This window comes from Jaculus jaculus, chromosome 5, assembly GCF_020740685.1.
Source record: "Jaculus jaculus isolate mJacJac1 chromosome 5, mJacJac1.mat.Y.cur, whole genome shotgun sequence".
NCBI classification, from domain to species: domain Eukaryota; kingdom Metazoa; phylum Chordata; class Mammalia; order Rodentia; family Dipodidae; genus Jaculus; species Jaculus jaculus.
Window position 1 is genome coordinate 80,173,069 of NC_059106.1, and position 20,815 is coordinate 80,193,883.

At 42.7% G+C, this 20,815-nt stretch overlaps 1 protein-coding gene across 1 annotated transcript in view; it reads left to right on the top strand.

The window, feature by feature from the left end:
- The first annotated feature begins 2,684 nt into the window (after nucleotides 1-2,684).
- Nucleotides 2,685-20,815, top strand: part of Zswim5 (zinc finger SWIM-type containing 5) — a 188,695-nt gene continuing 170,564 nt past the window's right edge. The window contains exon 1 of the mRNA XM_045149577.1: nucleotides 2,685-3,291. Coding sequence (XP_045005512.1) covers nucleotides 2,685-3,291 — 607 coding nt within the window. The remainder of the gene's footprint in view (nucleotides 3,292-20,815) is intronic.

The window sequence follows — 20,815 nt, forward strand, 5'->3', positions numbered from 1 at the left end:
AAAAGCATCAAATTAAATCAAACTCATGCTCATAAGAATCAAATTTAACTCTTACTATGAGTACCATTTTGTTCAATCTCAATGTCCATGTACATGATTATCAGCAACAGATTAAATCAGAGTAACATATTAGCAGTTTCAAACTAAAGTATTCTTTTCCCCTTATTGTCTATTGTCACTTTTTTCAGAATGAAATGTTCTTCAAGCAGCTTCTATATGAAGGCACCATGGAAGGTGTTAGAGATAGTCCCTTACACCAAAAGTGGATTCTCACCTTACAAATCTTAATAGTTTAGTTAAGGAGATAAACATTAGAAGAATGCTCACACTCTCTCCCTGAAAATAAATTCTGAGAGGGCAAGAATGGGTATTCTGGAGCCTATAATTGTGGTACCAGATTATGCTACTTTATAGTAATCGATCCAATTATACTTATGGAAATATTGATTATTTCTAATTTTTTTGCAAGTTACAGGTAAGCTGCTTTTTACAAATGATTTGAGTCATAATTTGCAACACACAAGTAGCAAGAGAGATTCACATTCCATTCTAATTTATAGCCTGTGCTCTTTGACTCTGAGGTTATAGCAAACCAAAGTACTTTGGCTCCAGTTGGTCTCCAATAATTTATTCTCCTCTTCCTTTTTCTTTATACTACACTGTACAGCTCATTCATTTTGCAGGTGAATTCAGCTATAGGCACTCTTTTACTGCAGTTCTTGGAACATTTTCAAGTTGTGATGAGTTTGTCAGCAAATTCTGTAATTTGAGCAAAAAAGACTCTGTGCTGCTTATGGAGAAGTGAATGAAGTTCTTTTTTTTTGGGGGGGGGGGTTCGAGGTAGGGTTTCACTCTAGCCCAGACTGACCTGGAATTCACCATGCAGGCTTAGGGTGGACTCAAACTCTCTATAATCCTCCTATCTTTGCCTCCTGAGGGCTGGGGTTAAAGGCATTCCCCACCATGCCAGGCGAATTTATCATTCCTTACCTCCTCCCTCCCAGGTAGGGTGTTGCTGTAGCTCCGGCTGACCTGGAATTCACTGTGTAGTCTCAGGCTGGCCTTGAACTCATGGCAATTCTCCTACCTCTGCCTCCTGAGTGCTGGGATTAAAGGCATGTACCACCACACCAGGCTTAAATATTATTATTTATTTTGAGAAAGAGGCAAAGAGAGAAAGAGAGGGAGAGAGAATGGGTGCACAGGGCCTTCAGCCGCTGTGAATGGACTTCAGATGCGTATCCCTCCTTGTGCGCATGTGCAACATTGCCAGCTTGCCTCACTGCGCATCTGGCTTCATGGGACCTGGAGATTTTAACATGAGTTCTTAGGCTTTGCAGACAAACGCCTTAACTGCTAAGCCATATCTCTCCAGCCCGAATTTGTCATTCTTGAGCCCCCACTAATGTACCTATTGGAAAACTCGGGGCAGAAAATAGACAAGATTTTTTTGCTGTCAAGAAGTTTACAAGGAGTATGGCGTGGTGGTGCACAGCTTTAATCCCAGCACTCGAGGCAAAGATAAGGAGGATGACCGTGAGTTCGAGGCCAGCCTGAGACTCCACAGTGAATTCCAGGTCAGCCTAGGCTAGAGTAAGACCCTACCTTGAAAAACAACAACAACAACAAAAAGTTTACAAAGGCAGTCAAACTCAACAACCGTGTGCGCAATTTATGATAATGTAGAGGCACATATAAGAACAGGTAAGCAAAGCACGAAAAGCTAATTTAGACAGGGGCTGGATATCAAAGAATTCTGTAGCACGCCGCGCGCGAACACACACACACACACACACACACACACACACACACACGCACTTTTTTATAAACCTCCCCACCCCACCCCCGTCCCATTTGGATGCAAAGTGCACCCTTCGAAAAACCCCAGAGGGTGCTGCAGCCTAGCGGCGAGCTCTTGGCGCCCCATTGTTCGGACAGGCTGGTGGGCTTTCATCCAGGTTCTCAGGCGGGCCGGGGCGCCGCCGTGATCCTGCACTGCAGACGGGAGTTGTCGTCACTTGAACTTTGACTTTCTCTCTTCCTAGTTTCTTCCTTCCTAGCATCTTTCTGCCCGATCCCCCTCTGCAGCTGACAGTCGCCTGTCAAATCAGTCTACCACCGGAGCCTGGAGTGTTTCCTTTTTCTTTTGTTTTGTTTTGTTCTCTCTCCTTGTGCCTCTTAAGCCCGTGGAGATGGCTCGCGGCCCGGTCTTTTCCCTTGGCCCCACCGTGCCTTCTTCTCCGGCTGGCGCGAGGGCAGGTGGGCTGGACGCCCGGGGGGCGCCGACTCTCCGCGTCCTTGGGCTGCGGGCGGCCGGCGCCGGCGCCGGGGCTGCGGAACGGAGCTGACGGAGCCGGGAGCGCGCCCGCGCCTCCTCGCGCCCGCGCCTCCCCGCGCCCGCGCCCGCGCCCGCGGCGGCCGGGACAGCGCGCGTCGCCTCGGGTCCCTCCGGCCTACCCCCGCCGGAGGCCCAAGCGGCGCGCGCACGGGACCGGCCCAGGCTCCCCGACTCGGGCCGGCGCGCTCGGGGGTTCGTTCGCCCCGCCCCTGCGCCCCCCCGCCCCACCTCCACCACCGGCGCCGCCGCTGGGCGCTTGCGCGGGGCGCGTGGCCGTGGCCGGGGTCTCCGCCGCAGCCCGAGCAGCTGTCTCCGCCTCAGTCAGTCAGTCAGTCAGTCCCCAGCAATGGCGGAAGGAGGAGAGCGAGAGGAGCTGCTCTCGCCGCCGCCGGTCTCCCCGGCGAAGCGGCTGTGCCCGTGGCCCAGCCCGCAGGCTCACCTCCCTCGCGGGTCGCCCGGGACGGCCAGCGGAGGGGTGGGGGGCGTCGGCAGCAGCTGCCTGGCCCCCGAGGCCCGCCCCCACCTGCAACCGGAGTCCCTGCTGGACTGCGCCGCCAAGACGGTGGCGGAGAAGTGGGCGTACGAGCGGGTGGAGGAGCGCTTCGAGCGGATCCCGGAGCCGGTGCAGCGCCGCATCGTCTACTGGTCCTTCCCACGGAATGAGCGGGAGATCTGCATGTACTCCAGCTTCCAGTACCGGAACGGCCCGGGCGCCGGGGCGGCCGGCGGCGCGGCGGGGGCTTCGTCGGCCGACGAGGGGTCGCCGCCGCCGCCCACAACACCCGGGGCCGCCGCTCCGGCCGGCTCCGCCCCCGGGGCCGCGGGGCCCGGCGCGTCCCCCGGGCTGGTCACTGGGGCCGGCGCGGCGAACGGCGGCGGCGGCGAGGGGCTGCCCTTCCGCCGGGGCATCCGTCTGCTGGACAGCGGCTCCGTGGAGAACGTGCTGCAAGTCGGTAGGTGCTCGCCGGGACCCTCTCTGGTGCCAGGCCTCCTCTTCTGCAGGTGCCTCCCCTTGATCCGAGCCCCGGGTCGAGACCCGTGGCTTTCTGCCCAACTTCTATGCCCCTGCCGAAGGACAGACAAGTCACGTAAAAAACTTTTCTCAGCGTTTCATTCAGGTCCTTTACTGCCCCCCCCAAACACCTCCCACACACACACTGGCCCCTCTCTACCCCCATTTCTTTTTGTTTGAAGAGCGAATAGCTCTGTCTCTCGCTCTCTCGCGTTTTTTTTTTTTGCTTGTTTGTTTTGTTTTTTTTTTGTTTTTTTGTTTTTTACTGTTCCATCCTATTCCCTACGCTCAAAGCAAAAGGATGGGTGTGTGTGTCTGGATGTAATAATTTTGTAAATGCATTTTTTTTTTAAATTAAGTTTAGAGGAGAGAGGATTATTAGTGAATCTAGAGCAAGCGGTCTTAGAGGAGTGTTTGAGGGACAGGCTGTCACGGCCATTCTCTAGTCTTAGCATAGTGAATCTGGGTGTAATTAACTTTCACAATGGGAAAGAAAGACCACACGATACCATGCATTTCAGATAATTTTAATTGTTTGCTTTAATATATTTTCCCTGGACCAGTGATGCTTGGAAATCTAGGCTACAGACTAACAATAACGGAAGATGGAAAAGTGACAGGTTCTTTGCTCCACACCCCCATCCATGGGAAAAAAAAACACACACACAATCTGGAGTGGGGGTGGGGTCTGTCTTCCTTGTCATACTGGGGTAAATCAAAAGCTGGTCACGTTGGATTTTTCAAATGCTTTTCATTTAACAACTCTTCATATTTGCTTTATTTTATTTTTCTGTTTATACAAAAATGAAAAGTGATTTTTTTATTTTACTCCTCTTGAGCTTCTAACCAGTTAGTTAATCTTATTAAATATATAAATACAGTTTACCTGATTTGTGGAATGGTAAGGGAGGAAGAAAAATGACGGCAATTGTTTAACATTGACTTGCTGTATGGAAAATTATTTTTTTAACCTTTTTTGGATTGTTACAGCATTCTGCGAGTACATATCCTTATGTATTTTATTGTACAACATATGCTTATATTTATTACAGAAAATACTGATATATATATATTTTTTTTTTGGCAAGGACTTGGAAGGAGGTTGTTTCACAAGCTCAGGCACACACATAGAAACCCAAACATCTAGCTCTCTTCTCTGGTAAAACCAACATATTTGGAATTCTTTTCCTTTAAAAACTAGCACATCACAGTGTTTTATATGGAGCAGTCTGCCTGTAGTTATTGAGAATCAGTATGTCCTGTATTTCTTATAGCATATCGTAATTTGTTGTGCAAATGCAAGATGCAAATTTATCCTGTACCAGAATATAGGGACAGTGGGTTGAGAAAGTTGTGCTTACTTGAAAGAGGTTAGTCCTTTGTGTATTTGTGTATATTTTAGAAATAATGAGTAGATCTATTTTATTAAGATATACTACTTTAGTACTAAAATATTAAAATATGAAAATTAACATAGGTTATTTTATTAATCTATATGCTTAAATTTTCTATGAACTTACATAAGCTAGCTTTAAAAGAATTTAAGGGATCATCTTATAGTAAAAAATAAATTTGAAAAAATTTCAAATTTGAAGGGGCAAATGAAGGAAAAGAGTTTTAAAGAGGTTATCTATTTACTTTTTTTTTCTTTTCAGGGATGGAAATTTAACCTAGGGCATGCTATGTAAGCACTGTTCCACAGAGCTATCTCCCCAGGCTCAAGAGACCTTTTTTTCTTTTTTTGGTTTTTCAAGGTAGGGTCTTGCTCTAGCCCAGGCTGATCTGGAATTCTCTATGTAGTCTCAGGTCTCAAACACACAGCGATCCTCTTACCTCTGCCTCCCAAGTGCTGGGATTAAAGGTGTGAGCCACTGCACTGGGCTGAGGCATCTATTTTTAAAGTGATTATAAAATATCAAGTTCTAAGTGAAATCAGATTTGTGGATGATCCAGATCATACTTAAATCAGATATTCTTTTATAATATAGTAGTTGGTATGCTTCTGGGGTGATGGGCTCTTGAATGATACCTACAGGAACACCAGGAACACAGAAAACAAACATTTTCTGATTCACCTTGGATTTCCAGGATGAAGAAAGGGGAATAAATTAATGACTTTTAAGTAATACTATTTGAGAACCATGAGCTGTGTAATCTTTTAGTTTTCTGACCTTTAACTTGTGCTAGTCGGTGTGAAAGGGAAGGATATCCCATTTCTGTATCATTTGAATTAGGTCTTTTAGTATCAATCACCTTGTAATATGTAAATCTACAGACTCATTCCTGTTTTCCTAAACTTAATTTTATATAAGCATTGCCAAGAGATGAGTGAGGGATTTCTTTGCATATAGCATGATAGTCATCTGTTCTTTATAACCTCACTTCCAATTCAGATTAACTAATAAGTGGTGCTAAGAATTCCATATATTCCTTTATTGCTTCCTAGTCATATGTGCTCGTAGAATTAAGAGGTTGGTGAAGGTGCCTGGTATGGTGGCTCACGGCTTTAATCCCAGCATTTGGGAGGCAGAGGTAGGAGGATTGCCATGAATTTGAGGTCACCCAGAGACTACATAGTGAATTCTAGTTCAGTCTGGGCTAGAGTGAGACCCCACCTCAAAAAACCATATACCCTAACAAGGAAGGGTCCCTATGGAGGGGGGAGGACAGGGAGGAGACTAACAATGGTACCAACTTGACTGTATTTACTGAGTACAAAAAAAAAGTTGTTAAAAGTAGAAAAGAAGGAAATTCAGGATATTTTTATAGTAACATCCATTTATTTAGTTGATTAATTGTGGTCTTTTTTTTTTCTTTTTGGTTTTTCGAGGTAGGGTCTCACTCTAGCCCAGGCTGACCTGTAATTCATTCTGTATTCTCAGGGTGGCCTCGAACTCATGGTAACCCTCCTACCTCTGCCACCATGCCCAGCTCTCACCATGCCCGGCTCTGTGGTCTTTTTTTTTTTAAGTAGTATGGGCCCAGTATGGTTGTGCAGGGCTTTATTTGTTTGTTTGTTTATTGATTTGACAGAGAAAGAAAGAATGGGTACACCAGGGCCTCTAGACACTGCAAATGAACTCCAGACATGTGCATCCTCTTGTGCATCTGGCTAACGTGGGTCCTGGGAAATTGAACCTGGGTCTTTGGCTTTGCAGGCAAACGCCTTAACCACTAAGCCATCCCTTCAGCCCTAATTGTGGTCTTTTGAAGTAGGGTCTTGCTCTAGCCCAGGCTGACCTAGAAATTTACTATGTAGTCTCAGGCTGGCCTTGAAATCACAGTAATCTTCCCACTTCTGCCTCCCAAGTGCTGGGATTAAAGGCATGAGCCACCACATCCAATTTACTTTAGATATTTTATCTAAGATTTTTGTTGTTGTTGTTTTTGAGGTAGGGTCTCACTGACCTGGAATTCAGTATACATAGTCTCAGGATGTCCTCATACTTGTGATGATCCTCTTACCTCTGCCTCCCGAGTGTTAGGATTACAAGTGTGTGCTATCATGCCCAGTTTAGGATGCCTCATATTTTTAAAACATGTAGATAAAAGAAAAAAATACCCATGAAGTTTGTTACTAACTAGTTCTAGATTATTTATTGAATTAACACTTAGTGACTTGTTTTGCGTAAGGCTCAGTAAATGATTATTCATCTGCTTTAAAATTTTATTTTTTAATTTTTTTGTTTATTTTTAATTTATTTGAGAGTGACAGACAGAGAGAGAGAGAAAGAAAGAAAGAAAGAAAGAGCGAATGGGTATGCCAGGGCCTCTAGCCACTGCAAATGAACTCCAGACGCATGTGCCCCCTTGTGCATCTGGCTAATGTGGGTCCTGGGGAATTGAGCCTCGAACCACGGTCCTTAGGCTTCACAGGCAAGCGTTTAACCGCTAAACCATCTCTCCAGCCCTAAAATTTTATTTTTAACATGTATGTGCATGTGTGTGGACTATGTACATGTATGTGTTCTTGTGGTACCCCATGTACTTGTCTATAGCAAGGGTCATTGAGGGTCACTGGCCTGTATTCACAATGGAACATCTGGTGTCCAGCACCTTAACTCTTCTGCCTGGTCTTGCTTTTGAGCAGTAGTCTCCCTTTTTACTAATTGTCCAGCTGGACTGGGGCTACAGGTATGTGTGGCCATGCCCAGCTAACCACTGAGCCATCTCTCCAGTCTTTTTTACTTGCTTTTGATGGAAGTGTTTATAATACATTTTTATTTTCTTCTGTTAGTGTCCAAACTCAGATTAGGCACCAAAGCCTAAGCTGCTAAGGGCTATGTTATATTGATTTTTTTTCTATTTTATTTTTATTTATTTATTTATTTGAGAGATCGATAGAGAGAGGCAGATGGAAAGAGAGAATGGATGCACCAGGGCCTTCAGACGCTGCAGATGAACTAGAGTTGCATGTACCACCTTGTGCATCTGGCTTACATGGATCCTATGGAATCGATCCTGGGTCCTTTGGCTTTGCAGGCAACTGTCTTAAACACTAAGCCATCTCTCTAGGCCTATGTTGTTATTTCTACATTGGGAAGAGGTTATAAGATAAGTGGGTACTTGACTCCAATAATTTCTAAAACTTGTTTTTGAAAAAAAATTTTTTTCACCTAAGGACCCATGTTTGACTCTTCAGATCCCGCATAAGCCAAAGACGCACAAAGTGACACAAGCATACAAGGTCGCACATGTGCACAAGGTGGCACACGCATCTGGAGTTTGAGTATAGTAGTTGGAGGCCCTGGAACACCAAGTCTCTCTCTCTCACTCTCTCACATTTAAAAAAAAAAAAAGGCCAGTCTGTTGGGCTTGCCTCCAAAAAAAAAAAAAAACTAAAAAAGTGACAGGTTACAGAGATGGCTTAGTGAGACTTGCACAAGCATGAGGACCTGATTTCAGATCCCTGGAACCTGTGTAAAAGTCAGGCATGGCAGGGGCCACCTTTAATCCCTGCCCCAAGGAAGCAGAAACTGGTGGATCCCTAGGCAAGCTATCTATCTAGATGAAGTGATGAGTTCTAGGTTTAATGTGAGACTCATGCTGTGGTTGCAGGACCCTGAGAAATCAAGATATAGCTGAGCTGGAAGTGTCCTCTCTGCCGACCAGCTATAGTATTGTGCAGCCTACTGGGGGAGAAAAGTCGTCAGCTGTCTTAACTAGCAATGGACCCTGCAAGCTACACAACTGGCCAGCCAGCAAGACGTACCCACTAGTGCAATAGGGGCGTGTATGTTATGGGAGCAACCAACTGATCTCTGAATGGATATGTCTCCCACTCCATGGGAGAGTATCCATGCCTGGTACTGAAAACCTAGTCAAAAGCCTATGGAGGTTGGGCATGGTAGCACATGTATTTATTCCCAACACTCAGGAGGAAGAGTTAGGAGGTACTCTCTGAGTTCCAGGCCAGCCTGAGACTACACAGTGAATTCTAGGTTAGCCTGGGCTAGAGCAAGACTCTCTCTCAAAAACAAATAAACAAAAAAGCCTATAGATGGGGGGCCTGGAAAGATGGATTGGGGGTTAAGTGCTTGCCTGTGAAGCCTAAAGATCCCGGTTCGAGGCTTGATTCCCCAGGTCCAAGGCTTGATTCCCCAGGTCTCATGTAAGCCAGATACACAAGGTGGCGCATGCATCTGGAGTTTGTTTGCAGTGGCTGGAGACCCTGGTGCTCCTATTCTTTATCTATCTGCCTCTTTCTCTGTCTGTTGCTCTCAAATAAATAAAAATTTTTAAAAAGCCTATGGATGGGAAAGGTCATGGGCCCTGAGGGGGAAGTCATTACTGTTTGTTTATTTTTGTTTGTTTGTTTTTTCCAGGTAGGGTCTCACTCTAGCTCAGGCTGACCTGGAATTCACTATGTAGTCTCAGGGTGGCCTCAAACTCTTGGCAATCCTCCTACCTCTGCCTCCCAAGTGCTGGGATTAAAGGCATGTGCCACCACACCCAGCTGTTTGTTTATTTTCTGCTAAATGGAATGTACCCATCAAATTGCCCTCTAAATATTTATGTTTATCTCCATATATTAGTGCTTCTCTCATTTTTGGTCAGAAAAGCTTCTTTTTGCAGATGGTGGTGACTACTGGGGAGACTCAAAAATCAGCAAAGGGCTACAGAGATGGTTTAGCGGTTAAAGTATTTGCCTGCAAAACCTAAGGACCTAAGTTCAATTCCCCTGTACCCACAGGGAGCCAGATGCACAAAGTGGCACATGCATCTAGAGTTTGTTTGCAATGGCTGGAGGCTCTGGAATGCCCATTCATGCTGTCTGTCTCTCTTCTCTTTCCAATAAATAAATAAAAATATTAAAAAAAAATAATCAGCAAAGTGATGAGAATAGGTGACTATTAAGTGCTCAGTACTAGATGAGACACCTATGTCACCCCCTCCAAGGCTCAGGGAACATTGTGGAAGAGGGATCAGAAAGAATAAAACAGCTAAAGGATGGAAGGAGTGTTTTGGAAGGCTGTCTTCTAGACATGAAGTGGCTGTAGCATTCATGACCTCATAGTGGCTGTCATTATCTGCACAAGACCTGCACACTATTGGGTCTGTCAACATTCTGTCATGAGTGGTTGTGGTGGCAGGGGCCGGGAGGGAGGGGGAGAGAGAGGTGAAAGCAGAAGATGAGGGACTAGCTAGAAAGAAGGGGGTTCAATAGAAAGGATACAGGAGAGGGAGAAGAGAAGGTAATGGTTGTGGAAGAGATGGTAGAAAGAATATAAGAGTCACAGTACAATCTTCCAGACACAAGGTGGGCTTGTTATTCATGACCTCACAGTGTCTGATACTACCTACACAAGACCTTCATAATAGGAGAGAAAAAATGATGACATCAAAATAGAAGAGAGGGCTAGAGAGATGGCTTAGCAGTTAAGGTTTTTGCCTGTGAAAATAAGAACTCAGGTTTAGTTCCCTAGGACCCACATAAGCAAGATGCACAAGATGGTGCATGAGTCTAGAGTTTGTTTTCAGTGGCTAGAGGCCCCAGTGTGCCCATTTTGTGTGTGTGTATCTCAAAATTAATTATTTAATTAAATATTGTTAAAAAATAGAGGAAAGACTAATTGGAAAAGAGAACAGATTTAGTGGAAAGTAGACTTGGGAGGGGAAAATGGGAGTGGTGGCAGTGAATTATCATGACTTATTGTCTATACTTATGGTAGTTGTCAATAAAAAAGTTTCAAAAAAGATAGACAATAATGAGAGGGCAGCCAGGCGTAGTGGTGCATGCCTTTAATCCCAGCACTCAGGAGGCAGAGGTAGGAGGATCGCCATGAATTCAAGGCCACCCTGAGACTTCATAGTGAATTCCAGGTCAGCATGGGCTAGAGTGACACCCTACCTCAAAAAATCAAAAAACCAAAAAAAAAAAAAAAAAGTTGATAATATCTAGTGCTGACAAGGATGTGGAGAAACTGGAATGCTCTTAGATTGCTAGTGGGAATACAAAATAGTATAGATTTTTGGAAAATAATTTTTTATAGTCAAGTTATTAAAAAAAATAAACAAGATTTAGCAATCCTGCCCAGAGGTATTTACCTGAGATAAATGAAGACATTTGTTCATGTAAAGATCTGTACTTGAATATTCATAGCAGCTTTATTCATTATAGCCTTAAACTGCAAACAATCCAAATGCTTACCAAATGGGTAAACAAAAGAATTTTTTTGTATTCATACTGTGAAATAGTATTTAACAACAAAATAACAAATTGATAGCCAGCAACATGAACAAATCTCAAAGCATTATGTTAAATAAACAAAACCAGTCACAAAAACCTGAATGCAATACAATTATATAAATGTGAAATTCTAGAAATCCCAAGCTATTATAACATCATAGGTTGGTGGTATAGGGAAGAGCAGAAATGAGTTTGAGGGAACTTTATTGGGGTGGAGGAAATATTCTACATCATAATGTGGTCACATGATGATGTTCGTTTTTCAGAATTGATCAAACTGAGTGCCTAAGTTGGCAAAGTTTAAAAAAAATAATTTAGCCAGGCATGGTGGTGCACGCCTTTAATCCCTGCACTCAGGAGGCAGAGGTAGGAGGAATGCTGTGAGTCTGAGGCCACCTTGAGAGTACATAGTTAATTCCAGGTCAGCCTGAGCCAGATTGAGACCCTACCTCAAAAAAACAAAATAATAATAATAATAATAATAATAATTTGGTGTTTTTTTTTCCTCTGAGGTAGAGTTTCGCTCTAGCCCAGGCTGACCTACAATTCATTATGTAGTCTCAGGATAGCCTCGAACTCATGGCAATCCTCCTACCTCTGTCTCCCAAGTGCTGGGATTAGAGGCATGGCCACCACACCTAAAAAAATATTTTTTATTTATTTATCTGTACACAGAAAAAGAGAAGAGAGACAGAGGGAGAGAGAGAGAATGGCTGTGCCACCGCTTCTAGTCACTGCAAAGGAACTCCATACATGTTCCACTTTGTACATCTGGCTTTATGTGGATACCAGAGACTCAAACCCAGGTTGATATGGCTTTGCAAGCAAGCTTCTTAACTGCTGAGCCATCTCTCCAGCCCTTAAGTTGGTAAATTTTGTTGATAAATTATACCTCAAAATTTTGGCTTCAAAGAGAAGAATTCTGTTTTTTGTTTTGCTTTTGAAGTAGGTTCTTGGTCTAGCCCAGGCTGACCTGGAATTCACTATGTAGTGTCAGGCTGGCCTGAAACTCACAGCAATCCTCCTACCTCTGCACCACCATGCCTGGCTAAAGAGAAGAATTCTGGATCTCTTGCTGCCATTTGTGAGTGATGAAGACCATCCTTAGTAGAGACAACCTGTCATTGAGAAGGACACTGAGGACTCCTTTGCAGGATTTCAGTCACACCAGTGTAGAAGTAAATCTCCTTGGAAAGAAATGAGAGGCTCTAGTGGACAGATGGTGGAGACAGAGAAAGAAACTGGACACTATTCATGTCATCTGCAGCCATGTGTAGATAGGATCAAAGATGACTCACTGAGCTGGGCATGGTGGCACATGCCTTTAATTCTAGTGCTCAGGAGGCAGACAGTAGGAGGATTGCTGTGAGTTGGAGGCCAACCCAGGACTACAGAGTAGTACCAGGTCAGCCTGAGCTACAGTGAAACCCTACCTTGACAAAAAAGAAAAAAAAAAAGGTGACATACTGGACATGCTGTTAAAGGAAGGACTTTGTATGCTCACTTTCCTATTCAGATCATTCTTCTGGATAATGAGTCTCTTGTTGAAATTTAAATTTGTTATATGGAAACTATGTCCACAGTGTTTTGATGAAGCTAGGCGCTGCTTGTTTGATATCAGACCCAGAAGGATGAGTCAATCCTTGAAGGAAACAACACTGAACTTGTTTCTAATGCAGCAATCCAGCAAGGCATAACAGTTAGGAATAAGGATGTCAGGGCTAAGAATGTAGCTCAATGGCATGTGCAAGCTTTTCCCTCCCCATATAATAACAGAAAAATTTGGAAGGTAATGATGTCTCTGAAAAAGCCTCAGATCAGCAGGTTAAGGAATGCTAAGAATTGTCTCACTACAGAAACAAGACCTTGGGTTATAACCTCAGTTTGTTAGTTTTGCGATGGAGTAAAAGACCTCTGTTGGATTAGGAAAAAGACAACAGAAAGAAAAAAAAAAAAATGTGGTCTCCATTGGCTTCAGGTATTAAAATCAGCTGGGAGGATCCTAAAAATGTCCAAGACACACACCAAGCTAATGAAGTTAGAATTTAATGAGGACCAAATTTAAAAAAACAAAAAAGACTTTCCAAATAGTTTATGTGTGGTGTGTGTATGTTTTGTAGTACTGGAGATTGAAGCTAGGACTTCACACATGAAAGCAAGGTGCTTTACCACTGAGCTATATCTCTAGCCCTTCTTAGCTAAGACCGAGAACACTGCTCTTGAAAAATGGTTACCTTTATTATTAGTGTGATCACTGATTCTAAAGGCATTGTCAACAATCAAAACAAGTAAATATTACAACACAAATAGCATGGAGCATATCAACTTTCTACTTATTAATGGATCTCAAAGAGAATTATCCTCTTTACCACAAAAGAATGCTTATTGCTGTCATTTGAAAGTCATTCCAAAATATATAAATTGTCATTGTCTCCACCATCAAAAGACCCTAGTATTAATGTAATCCACGCTATAAATTTTGTCATGCTTGTTTGCTCATTCATTTCTGTTTTTTTAAATTTGTGTACCCTTTGCTCTGTTTTCTACTCTTAGTATTTTATTTATTTAAAAGAGAGAGAGAGAGGCAGAAAAGAGAGAGAGAGAGAGAGAGAGAGAATGGGTGTACCAGGGCCTGTAATCACTGCAAACGAACTCCAGATGCATGCACTATCTTGTGCACCTGGCTTTATATGGGTACTGGAGGCAGAGTAGGTAGTTATTTATTGGGGAAGTGCAAACTACTGGATATATTGTTCTATTTTAATATAATCACAACTGTTAGAAATACTAGAATGATGCCCAATATTATAATGAAGATTGAGTACATTATATACTATTACAAGTTTGATTAACCTTTTATGAAATTTCTTCTGTGTTGACATCCCATGCACCCTATGATACCCTTGTGCACTGCTGGTTCAGAAGGACAATATTAACAAGAAGGAAGATGACAGAAATATCAGATAAGAGTCCTTTGTTTCTCAAAATAAGCTTTATAGATCTCTGTCTTTACACTAGCTTTGTTATTTTCCAGATAATCCTTTTTCTTTTTTTAAATTGTTGCTTCTTTTAGGTATACATATATGATAATCAGTTAAACAACTTTTTGTCTTCCCATTCATCTTATGCTGTGTGAGCACATATATTGTTTCTTTGAAAGCCTTTGTAATAATTATGTTTTTCCTTATTCATTCATTGTCTTATTGATGCCTGTAATATCAATAGATGTAACTATAGCCAGCCTGTTTTTATTTTGCTTAAATATAGCAGCACTTGTTAAACTGACCTGACTGGCATGCATCATCAATAATATTGATATTATTAGAAATAAGAATCCTTCTTACATTATGGCTTACTATCATGAAAAACTCTTTCAGTCAATATTATATTATTCTTCTACTATCTTGTATATTGTGTAGGTAATCTGTGTGTATGTTTGTATATGAAATTCAGGCTCCTTCACTGTAAGTGTGCTTCATAGATTGTTTTGAGGATTAAAGTTGTTGATATGAAATCACTTAGGATAAAGCCCAGTACATATTAAATGTGAAGTATTCACGGTTATTATCATTACTTTTACAAAAATTGACAGTGTTCTGTATTTGTTCCTTTCTCTTCCTAACCTTCACCCTATCCCTTAAGCTTTTACAGTCTGACGTGAGCTCTCGTTCATTAAATTAAAACTGATCCTTTAAAGGTTACCAGTGACCTCATGATTTCCACAGTATCCTTTTTCCAAATTTCTGTAGTCTACTGCTTCTTCCTTTTCTTTTTTCTTTTCTTTTCTTTCTTTCTTTCTTTCTTTCTTTCCTTTTTTAAAAAAATTTTCAATGTTGGGTCAGCCCATGCTGACCTGGAATTCACTATGCAGTCTCAGGGTAGCCTCGAACTCATGGCAATCCTCCAACTACTGCCTCCTAAGTGCTGGGACTAAAGGCATGCACCACCACACCTGGCTCCTCTATTTTTTTTTGGGGGGGGGAGCCTAAAAGACTGGCCTTTTTTTTTCCTATGAGAGAGAGAATTGACATGCCAGGGCCTCCAGCCACTGAAATTGAACTCCAGGAGCATGTGTGACTGTGTCACTTTGTGCATCTGGCTTATATGGGACCTGGAGAGTCAAACATGAGTCCTTAGGCTTTGCAAGCAGGCGCCTTAACCTCTAAGCCATCTCTTCAGCCCTAAAAAAACTTTTTATTGACAGTTTACCTTAGTATAAACAATAAGCCATGAGCTCCTTCCTTTTGAATCTTCTTCCTTAGACTTTTGTTTTACTTTACTATTCTGATTTTTTTCCTGCCTTCCTTGTCTATTTTTTAAATTATTATATTTATTGAGGGTAGAACCCAATCAAGGAAAGTCACCCACATGGCCAGAGATCCCACGTGGAAGACCTGGAAAAACTGTGGAAAGAAAAAAGAAAAAAGAAAGTTCAAGGAGCTCCTGCCATTTGGAGAGGGGAGCTGGAGGTGGTAAAGGAACCCATGTGGAGAGTAAAGGCTAGGGGGCTCTCCCAGTTGGACCTGGGCCAAGCCAACCCAGGTCCAGCTGAGGGAAGAACTAACCCCTAGCTAGAAGTTCCCAAGTGGTCAGAGAGCCTCAGATGTATTGTTTAAAAATTTATTTTTATTTTTATTGTTTTTTCGAGGTAGGGTCTCACTCTGGCTCAGGCTGACCTGGAATTCACTATGTAGTCTCAGAGTGGCCTTGAACTCTCAGTGATCCTCCTACCTCTGCCTCCCAAGTGCTGGGATTAAAGGTGTGCGCCACCATGCCCAGCTTAAATTTTTTTTTAACATATGTTTATTTATTTATTTATTTTCAAGGAGGCAGAGAGAGAGAGAGATGGATGTGCCAGGACCTCTAGCCACTGCATATGAACTCCAGATGCATGCAGCACTTTGTGCCTCTGGCTTTACACGGGTACTGGGGAATCAAATCCTAGTCATTAGGCTTTGCAGACAAGTGCCTCAACCACTGAACCATCTCTCAGCACTTAAAAATATTTTTAAAACATTTATTTTTATTTTTTAAAATTTTTATTAACATTTTCCATGATTATAAAAAAAATATCCATGGTAATTCCCTCCCTCCCCCCCCCACTTTCCCCTTTGTAAAAATACTTTTTATTCCATTTATTTATTTGAGAGAGAGAGAGGCAGAAACAGAGAGAATGGATGTGCCAGGACCTCCAGCCACTGCAAATGAACTCCCAACGCATGTAGCACCTTGTGCATCTGGCTTACGTGGGTACTAGGGAATTGAACCTGGGTCCTTAGGCTTCATAGGCAACCGCCTTAACCACTAAAGCATCTCTCCAACCCTAAAAATATTTTCATTTATTTATTTTGCAAGCAGAGACAGAGAGAGAGAGAGAGAGAGAGCAAGAAGAGAGACAGAAGGAATGGATGTGCCAGTACCTCCAGACCCATGTGCCACTTTGTGCACCTGGCTTTACATGGGTACTGGAATTGATCCCTGGTCTTTAGGCTTTGCAGGCAAATGCCTTAACTGTTCAGCCATCTCTCCAGCCCCAGGTGTACCTTTTAACAATGTAGTTTATTTCTGTACATTCAACCACTGTTTTTTAAAGCAACTGTACTCACATCTTTAAATGAGTTCTTAAAGGAATTACAGCTTTTGCAGCAGATAAATTTCTGAGGTATTTTGGAGATTGAGCTAGAGCCCAGAGCACCATCAACTTGACCTTTTGAAAACCTGAAGCACCTCCAAATAATTTTAATGTTAAGACTTGCAGTTTGTCTTAGTGTTCTCATCTGTAAAGATCCCAGAGGTTGTGAGATTTTAAATAAGCTAATGTATGTGAAATACTTATAAATGTCACTGTGTAAGTATATGGCAAAATTGAAAGCAGTAAACAACTTTGCCCCCTTTTGTCAAAAGCAGCTGGAACAACTCAGGAGAGAAGACATGGGGAGTGGTATCAGACTCCTGCCTGAGATCAGACACCCCCGTGCTAGCTGTGTACAGTAGCGCAATGCAGTAGGTCTTGTGGCCTCATAGTGAGATGGAGTATATAGAGGACGAAAGAGCACGGAATAGTGAGCTCCATCGAGGAGGCTTCTTTTGCTTTGTAAATAAGCCCTCACCCCAAGACTTAGAGAAGAGCATCTGCAGGGTAATCCCAACATAGTGAGCCCCACTGATGCTCTGGTCCCATATGCCTAGACAGGGACAAGGAGCTTCTGGAAACGGCCACAGGGAGGTTATCATGCAGGATGTGATGAGACTTCTTGGTGTTGTAGCTGCTCTGGGGTCCCCATGCTCTGTAAGTAATCCCTCATCCAGCGGCTGAGGGAGGTGCATCTGAGGAGTAATCTTTTATTTAAAAAAATTATTTATTTATTTTATTTATTATTTTTTTGAGAGAAAGAAGCAGATAGATAGTGAGAAAATGGACACACAAGGGCCTCTAGCACTGCAAATGAACTCCAGATGCATGTACTACCTTGTACATCCGGCTTATGTGGGTCCTGGGAAATTGAGGCTGGGTTCCTTGGCTTTGTAGGCAAGTGCCTTAAGTACTCAGCAACCCCTGAGGAGTAATCTTGACACAGGAAACCCCAACAAAGTGGCTGGCTGTAAAAAATATATTTTATTTTCACTTATTTATTTGAGAGAGAGAAAGAGGCAGAGAGAAAGAGAGAATGGGTGTGCTAGGATCTGTAGCCCTTGCAAACAAGCTCCAGATGCATGTGCCACCTTGTGCATTTGGCTTATGTGGGTCCTGGGGAGCTGAAGCTGGGTTCCTTGGCTTTGTAGGCAAGCACCTTAACCACTAAGCCATCTCTCCAGCCCCTGAGGAGTAATCTTGACACATGAAGCCCCATCAAAGTGGCTGTTTTTTAAAAATTATTTTTATTTATTTATTTGAGAGAGAGAGAGAAAGGCAGAGAATGGGCTCAACAAGGTCTCTAGCCACTGCAAACAAACTCCAGAAGCATGTACCACCTTGTGCATCTGGTTTATGTGGGTCCTGGGGAATTGAACCTTTGTCCTTTGGCTTTGTAGGCAAGTGCTTTAACTGCTAAGCCATCTCTCCAGCCCCAAAGTGGCTATTTTGAGGACTTCACATTCCTATAAATAACCCCTTCCCATGCTCTGTGACCCTCCCCCAAAAATTCATTGCTTCACCAAACTGAAATTGGCTCAATTGTACTTTGGTCTACCATCTGAGCCCTATTTGGGGTGAAGACATGTGTTTGCATCTCCCCAGGGGAATAGCTTTTTATGACAGCATATAAAAGGAATACACACAGACACAGACACACACACACACACATACATTTTTATTCAGAGAGAGGATGAATGAATGAATATGGGTGCTCCAGGGCCTCCTGCCACTGCAAACAAACTCCAGATGCATGCACCACTTTGTGCATCTGGCTTTACATGGGTACTGGGAAATTGAACCCAGGCCTGCAGGCTTTGCAAACAATCACCTTTAACCACCGAACTTTCTCCCCAGCCTAAATATATATTTTTGATTTTTCCTCTTGAATCAATATCACACATAAACAATATAGTTGCTGTTTCTATATTTCTTTTTTGTTTTATTTTGGTTTCTTTTCTTTCTTACTTACTTTCTTTTTTTGAGGAAGGGTCTCAATCTAGCCCAGGCTGACCTGGTATTCATTCTGTAGTCCCAGGCTGGCCTTGAACTCACTGAGATTCTCCTACCTCTGCCTCCTGGGTACTGAGAGTAAAGGCCTGCACCACCATAACCAACTATTTTTTAAAAAACAAACCTCGGGGGTGTGTGTGGAGGGCAGGGTCTCTTGCCATTGCAAATGAATGCTAGATGCATGTACAACTTTTTTTGTGTGTCTGTCTTTATGTGGGTGCTAGGGAATTGAACCTGGGCCTACAGGCTGTTGAGCCGTCTTCCCAGTCCCAATCATAGCTATTTCTTTATTGAATCGTTTGTTTATTTGTTTGGTTTTTTGAGGTAGGATCTCACTGTATCTCAGGGTGACCTGTAACTCACTATGTAGTCTCAGGGCATCCTAAAATTCATGGTGATCCTCTTACCTCTGCCTCCCGAGTGCTGGAATTAAAGGCATGTGCTTCCATAACTGGGTCTTTATTGAATCTTCCTATGAAATCAGGTTTTTGGAGTTGTGTTCCCTGGGAAATAGACACTGAGATGGAAATTTGCTTGCAAAAGGCGTACTGAGGAGTGCTTTCAGTATACTGAGCACTTGCAAAGGACTGAAGGAAGAAATATTTGCAGTCAAACAGATTGAATTAGTGCAGTGGCAGATTTTGGTCAGTCCTATGGGGAATTTAGGAGCTAGTCACTGACAGTTGTCTGGAATTGGATGTGGACTGACCTGAGGGGAAGGGCCATAACCTTGGGTGGTGCTCTTTTCTTTATGTGCTAGAAATGGAGATGAATACTACAGCTCTCATCGAGGAAGGACTTGCTGCCCAGCTGCAGGAAGTGCTTTCATTAGACAATTTCCCGCTGTTAGCTGGTTCAGGGGCTGTCTCAGCACAGAGATCAGTTTCACCTGCCATTGTACTCTTCCAGGGCCCTGCTTGCAGATGTCTGAGCCAGGTAATGAATAAAGGCCTAACTATGCAGTTATTTCAACTTAACATGGGATTCTTTGACAGGCAGTACTTGCTGTAGAAAGTTGTACTTGGTTGGTTGAGCTTTTTATCAGACTGGTGCTTTATTTTTACTTCTTCCTCTTCTCCCCTTGTTTCTGCTGCCTTTTCTTTCCAGGTGCTGATCCCTCATGTATATCTTGCAGCCTGATAATAATTTTATGATATCAGTTCCATCTTGTCTGCTTCCCAACAACCCACCCAGTGATACTTTGAGGGTCGCTTATGGGGAGGACATAGCTTTGAGCTGCCAAGAGCCAACTTTCCTGGTAGTAAGGATCTGGGCAGTTACATTCCCTATGAAACCTGGATTCATTTCATATGGTAAATTCATTCTATGTGGGAATAGCTTCTCCAGGATTCTATTTAGTCTATTTCCTGGGAAAATATAAAAGAAAAGATTAGTTGTGCAACTTCTGCTACTTCAGATAGTCTCATCAAACTTAACATTGTATATTTTAGATTTTTAGAATGTGCTGGTTTAGGTGGTTTACTTAAGGGTGGAGGGTGATGGTCTTCACAAGGGGTCTGGATCTCCTTACCATGTCCTTACTTAGGCCTATATTATTTACTGGTAAAGTTAGTAAGGGGAGCATCAAGGGATGTCCCAGTGGTAATCTCAATGCTAAATGTTGCCTACCTACTCCTATATACTACTCTTTGTGTTGGTAAATCTGCTGTGTTTTATAAAACCCATCTTTTGTTAAGATAGCACTTTTGTGTGGCCATAAAATCTGATCTATTGATCTACTTTATATATTTTAAAGGTCAAATACAGTGTCACTTAATTTGCTTCATTAAATATTTTTATAATTGAGAACTTTAAAATATGAACATTTGATCATTTTCCAGTCCCTTTATCCTTTTTCATCCTTCTTCCCTGTTCCCCATTCATTAAGTTTTTTTGGTATGTTATTGTACTAATTGCAGAGTCTTGTTAAATTTTTTTACCTCATGCATTTTTTCTTGCAAATATTAATATAACACTAATATACTTGGCAATAAATGAAATTTCTCAACCAATTCTTTTTTATTTTTTATTTATTTATTTTTTTTGAGGTAGGGTCTCGCTCTAGCCCAGGCTGACCTGGAATTCACTATGGAGTCTCAGGGTGGCCTCGAACTCACGGCGATCCTCCTA